Source organism: Carassius auratus, chromosome 16 (assembly GCF_003368295.1).
Source record: "Carassius auratus strain Wakin chromosome 16, ASM336829v1, whole genome shotgun sequence".
NCBI classification, from domain to species: domain Eukaryota; kingdom Metazoa; phylum Chordata; class Actinopteri; order Cypriniformes; family Cyprinidae; genus Carassius; species Carassius auratus.
This window is the reverse complement of record NC_039258.1, coordinates 3,945,850-3,951,491: the sequence shown is the minus strand read 5'-3', so window position 1 is coordinate 3,951,491 and position 5,642 is coordinate 3,945,850. Positions and strand designations below refer to the sequence as shown.

Below are 5,642 nucleotides of genomic sequence, written 5' to 3'. Positions count from 1 at the left end.
GTTCGATTCCCAGTGATTCCCATGTATAGACTGAATGCAATGCAGACACTTGGATAAAAGCATAAAAGGTTATGAAACACTGATGTACAACAGAAAATATGGGTACACTTGACTTTAAAATAATAAAATGCAGCTTTGCCGATGGATGAGCTGAAATTGTTTGTTATGTGATTTAATGCATAATGCTTATTGAATGCATAGATAATTATAATCATTCATGAGATCATGTCATGTACTGTAAGGTGCATAAATATTTAATTTAACGTATTACCAGAAATATTTATGATCCTGTGTAATTTATAGGTGACGAGATCTTCAGGGTTTGTTTATCAAAGCAAAAGAGACGCCACATACAGACACACTCACATTCATGCTCAAGCTACCTTTGAATACAGAACTTGTGAAGACAATATGAAAATAATATGTGAAATAGGATCATTATTTATAGGTTTGGACTCCACTGCAGTACAAGTATCAAGACTTGATAGAGATTGTTAGTTCATGCAAACACTGCATTCAGCTAAACCAATTATTTAGCTTGTTTTTATTTTAAACTAATTTCAATTTGAACATTTCTCATGAATTAGTTTTTAGCTCTTCATCAGCTGTTAGGATGAAGCTCTGGTGAAATGCTCACCTACTCTGTGACTCACTCTCTCCCATGGCACTGAATCCTGTTCGAGTCAATCAAAGGAATTCCTGATGATCCAGATCTCACATCCCATCAGATGAACAGAGGATGATCGGGATCTGCTCATCCTGGATCCCATCATCACGTCTCATAATCTAGTTCAGGAGATGTGATGAAGAGGAGAAGCAGAGGAATCCTGGAGAAATGAGGAGAGCTGCGGTGAGTACAGACTCAGTGTGTGTGTGTGTGTGTGTGTGTGTGTGTGAGAGAGAGAGAGAGAGAGAGAGAGAGAATAACTCCACTGGGAACCAATGGGAAAATATCGTCTGATATTCTTTATAAATCCTGGTTCGATGTATTGATTTTGAGTTACTCTTGATACAAGCCCCGTCTTTCATATGTTTATCCTGTGAGAATGTTGCAGTGTTGGGGAGTAACTAGTTACATGTAACCAGTGCTTTAAGTGGCCCAAAAGAGGTGCCGGTACTCTATTATAGCCAAAAAAATTATTTTCTGTTTTATTTTTTTTGTTTGTTATTGTTTTTGATGACTCCCCTCATCCCCTGAGGTAACAACAACTATATTGAAGGGGTTTTATATACCGCAGTCAACAGGCAACCTTAATAATAAATCATTTTATTAGTTTGTGGATTTGCTTGAGCTAGAAATAACTACTGAACATAAATAAAATGTGCAAAAGGATTTTTAATAACTCCCGAACTGACTCAAATGATTCGCGAACCCGCTACGAACTCTCGAATTGATTCAAATGATTTGCTATCCCCAAACTGACTCAAATGATTCGCGGACCCGCTCCGATTCCTCTAATTGATTCAAATGATCCGCGAAGCCGCTCAGGATCCCGAACTGATTCAAATGATTTGCGATCCCCAAACTTACTCAAATGATTCGCGATCCCGCTCCGAACTCCCAAACTGACTCAAATGATTCGCGATCCCCAAACTGACTCAAATGATTCGCGAACCCGCTATGAACTCCCGACCTGACTCAAATGATTCGCGAACCCACTACGATTCCTCGAACTGATTCAAATGATTCGCGAAGCCGCTACGAACTCCCGAACTGACTCAGATGATTCGCGATCCCCAAACTGACTCAAATGATTCGCGAACCCGCTACGAACTCCCGAACTGACTCAAATGATTCTCGAACCCGCTACGATTCCTCGAACTGATTCAAATGATTCGCGATCCCGCTTCGAACTCCCGAACTGACTCAAATGATTCGCGAACCCGCTACGATTCCTCGAACTGATTCAAATGATTCGCGAAGCCGCTACGAACTCCCGAACTGACTCAAATGATTCGCGAACCCGCTACGATTCCTCGAACTGATTCAAATGATTCGCGATCCCGCTTCGAACTCCCAAACTGGTTCAAATGATTGACGCTCCATACTCCGATCCTGGAAGAAGCTCTGAAAAGCGGCAGCGCAGGCAAAGGATTAAAACCTCTATTAAAACAGATGTCCAAATGAACTTACCAGTATGCTAAAATCACGTTCTGGGCCCATGGAGAGGTGGTGGTATGCTCAAGAGGTATATTTGGAAGTGGCGGTACTGAGTACTGGTGTGTACCGGCCCACTTAAAGCACTGCATATAACAGAAAGTAACTGTAATCTGTTACAAAAAAAGTAACAATTACAGATACTTAAATGTTACCGATTGCAAAGAGGGTTAAATCTGAATATTTTCACACATATTTGAGTATTTTCAGAAATATGGTGACTGTTCTAAAATAAGAGACAACAGTGTTTTATTCCATAACTGTTTTATTTCCTGTTTGGGTTTATTTAAATGCTTTATTTATTTGTTTATTTTCTGATGTTTTTTGTGTGTTTCCTTTCATTGCTATGCAAAGTGTCAGAGAGCTCTCGGATTTCATCACAAATATCTCAATTTGTGTTGTGAAGATGAACGAAGGTCTAATGGGTTTGGAACGACATATGGGCGAGTAATTTAAGGGTGAACTGTCCCTTTAAGAATAAAAACCTGGAAATCTCAGACTGACTGAATTTAAATCTGAAAAGAGTCTTTTTGTTCATGGAATACTTTTAAATGGAAAATCACATTAATGACTTTTAAAAAGTTTTGATATCAAATTTATTTTAATATCATCAGTGCAGGAGGTGCTTTAGTGTTGGAAAAGGCAGGTGGATTCACTCAGGATGTTGAAATTGGTGAAAGTGTAATAAAACTGAAATGAGACAATAATGTGTCCTGCTGAAATCCAGCAATACTCCATGAAATAACACATGATTTATGATCACACGGTTGGCATCACAAGAGTTCAGGGCGTCTCATCCACCCTTTCAAATGTCTCATTTTAACAGAACATCTGTTATATACTAAAGCAGGTGCAGCTCCTCTGGAGAGTTCAGCTCCTGCTTCAGTTTTGACTTCATCTTTAATCTTTGCAGTCTGGAAGTGTCTTCATGGCAAACACAACTCCTGAGAAACTAGAAAAGCTCATCTCTATGGAGAAATTATTCTTTATGTCACATGACAGTGCAGAATCTGGACTTCAGTCTCCTCATCAGGGGCGGGGCCTCATCTCTGTCAAGGTGAGTGATGGGCGGAGCCACCATGCTCCTGACCAATGGGTGTCTGCTGAAACATTACCATCACAAAATAATTCTTCATCTTTATTACAAACATGACCAGCACCAGATTTATGCATTCATTTATATAAAATACATGAGACAGATTGATACCCGTTCATCAGCCTCGGCTTCACAGCAGACACATCACCTGTAGAGGTAAAGTCAGGTTTCAGCTGAAGTCTTCTCTGTGTATGTTCTCTGATATCTGTGTGTTTGTTGAGACTGACCGTGTGCTGGTGATCCTGAACACTCTGATGGGACGATCTGCTGATTCACTTCTGCTTTATCATACGTGTTATTCAGATTCCTGACGATCACATTTAACAGTATGAAGACTCTGAGACATTTCTTCAAGTGTATGACATAAAAACCTTATTCTAATATATATATATATATATATATATATATATATATATATATATATATATATATATATATATATATATATATATATATATATAAAACAATTATCCAATGTTGCTTGTTTGAGGGCTGCACAATATGTCCTAAAAATGTTGTGATTGTTTATTGTTATGGCTAAATAATTATATAAAATCATAAAACATTTTTATAATAATTGCTATTACTACATAAAAAAAATTATATATAATGTCCAATATTACAATAATAATTCATTTAAAAATGTCAAAAAAGTTAAATAAAAAAAGTGTATATTATATATGTTATATATATATATATATATATATATATATATATATATATATATATGTGTGTGTGTGTGTGTGTGTGTGTGTGTGAGTGTGTGTGTCTGTGTGCGTGCGTGTGTGTGTGTGTGTGAGTGTGTGTGTCTGTGTGCGTGCGTGTGTGTGTGTGTGTGTGTGTGTGTGTGTGTTTTGACCTGTTGGTCTCTGGCAGTGTGCTGTGAGGATGAGTGTGTTCTTGCTCCTGCTGCAGGAGTGTCTCTGATGAGGTGATGGTTCGGCTGTGCTGTTTCCCGTTTGCTGAGAATAACAGAATAACACACAGTAAATCTGATCTTCTGTATAGTGTGTTTCTCAGCTGTGAATGTGTGTGTTCAGTTCTTACGTGGTGCGTTTCCTCCGTTCTGCATCTCTCTCCACCGCTGGACATCAGACCTCACAGCCATCGTCCTGCAGACACAACACACTACAGCTTCATTCACTCAGAAACACACTCGTGCACCGTCTGAAGAGGTGTGTGTTATGTGGTGTTACCAGGGCTGTCGGCGGTCATGATGTGGTCCTCTCTGAGAGAGAGAATAGAAAACATCATCAATGATCAGACCGTGATAAACGTCACAGTACGGTGATTACAATTTAAAATAGCCTACTAAAAATAAATAATACATGGCTGTGCTTGCACAATTGGCCCAAAAGCTTGTGGTTATATATCAAAAGCAGTTATGTGTAATAATAACTACAGACTGACCTGCTGTATGCGCAGCTTCTGCTGTAACGCTTCACTCAGTTCACTGACCAGACGCTCCTGCACTGAAGCAGACACGTCCTGCGGATCAAACACACAGCTGGTCATTACCCTCAAACACTAAACACTGTATCTGTGATAAAGGCTGCAGCATGTTTCAGATGATTAACACATGACTTGTATTCTGGAACATGCAGTAATGGTTCTGTGTTCAGATCTCACCTGGCATTTGCACAGCAGTCGTAGGGCATCTTTATAGTACATGACGGCTTTATCCGGATCCTTCATCTGAAGTTTGATCCCACCGAGACCCTCACAGGCCTGCCACTGACCGGACGGGTCATCTGTGGAGAGAGAGAGAGATAAACAGGTAGCATGTGTACATTTGTGTTTGGATGTTGAGTCTGTGTTTGAGTATGTGTGTGGATGTGTGTGTGTAAAGATTGAAGCCCCACTCCTTTTATTCAGAGTCAGATCCATCAGTGTGATCATGAAGGAACTGTTTTCAGTCTTGCAGCTCAAGTGTAGTAATTAGGATGCGTGTTAATGCAGTGTTTAAAGCCCAGCACACACTGTTTGATTTTGGCCAAGATTTGGTCATTTGATTTGTCGCCTCTGGCTTGCTTAGTTGGGGTCACTTCATCTACAGCGATATCATTGACTTGATTGCAAATAAATGCACAGACACTATTTAAACTGAACAGAGATGACATCACTGAATTCAATGAGGAATTACCTTTAACTATCATTTTGCATTATTGACACACTGTTTTCCTAATGAATGTTGTTCAGTTGCTTTGACGCAATGTATTTTGTTTAAAGCGCTATATAAATAAAGGTGACTTGACTTGACTTGACTCCAGACCAAACTGACCCAGCTCTCTGTTCCTAGCTTTATCTGACAGTGGATCACCAGCTTTCTGACAGATAGGCAACAGTTAGTGAGACTGGGGAAATTCATGTCAAACAGCTGTTTCACTA

General features: G+C 39.4%; 1 protein-coding gene across 2 annotated transcripts in view; it reads right to left on the bottom strand.

Annotated features, from left to right (window-relative positions):
* Nucleotides 1–2,676: 2,676 nt before the first annotated feature.
* Nucleotides 2,677–5,642, bottom strand: part of ttc24 (tetratricopeptide repeat domain 24) — an 8,068-nt gene continuing 5,102 nt past the window's right edge. Inside the window, exons 7-13 of one of the 2 annotated variants that reach the window (XM_026283419.1) lie at nt 4,884–5,005; nt 4,665–4,742; nt 4,302–4,482; nt 4,114–4,216; nt 3,482–3,561; nt 3,366–3,402; nt 2,677–3,261 (exon numbers count right to left, since the gene is read on the bottom strand). In XM_026283419.1, the coding sequence (XP_026139204.1) occupies nt 4,447–4,482; nt 4,665–4,742; nt 4,884–5,005 (236 nt within the window). In that variant the 3' untranslated portion in view covers nt 2,677–3,261; nt 3,366–3,402; nt 3,482–3,561; nt 4,114–4,216; nt 4,302–4,446. The remainder of the gene's footprint in view (nt 3,262–3,365; nt 3,403–3,481; nt 3,562–4,113; nt 4,217–4,301; nt 4,483–4,664; nt 4,743–4,883; nt 5,006–5,642) is intronic. The other variant, XM_026283420.1, reaches the window with a different exon arrangement.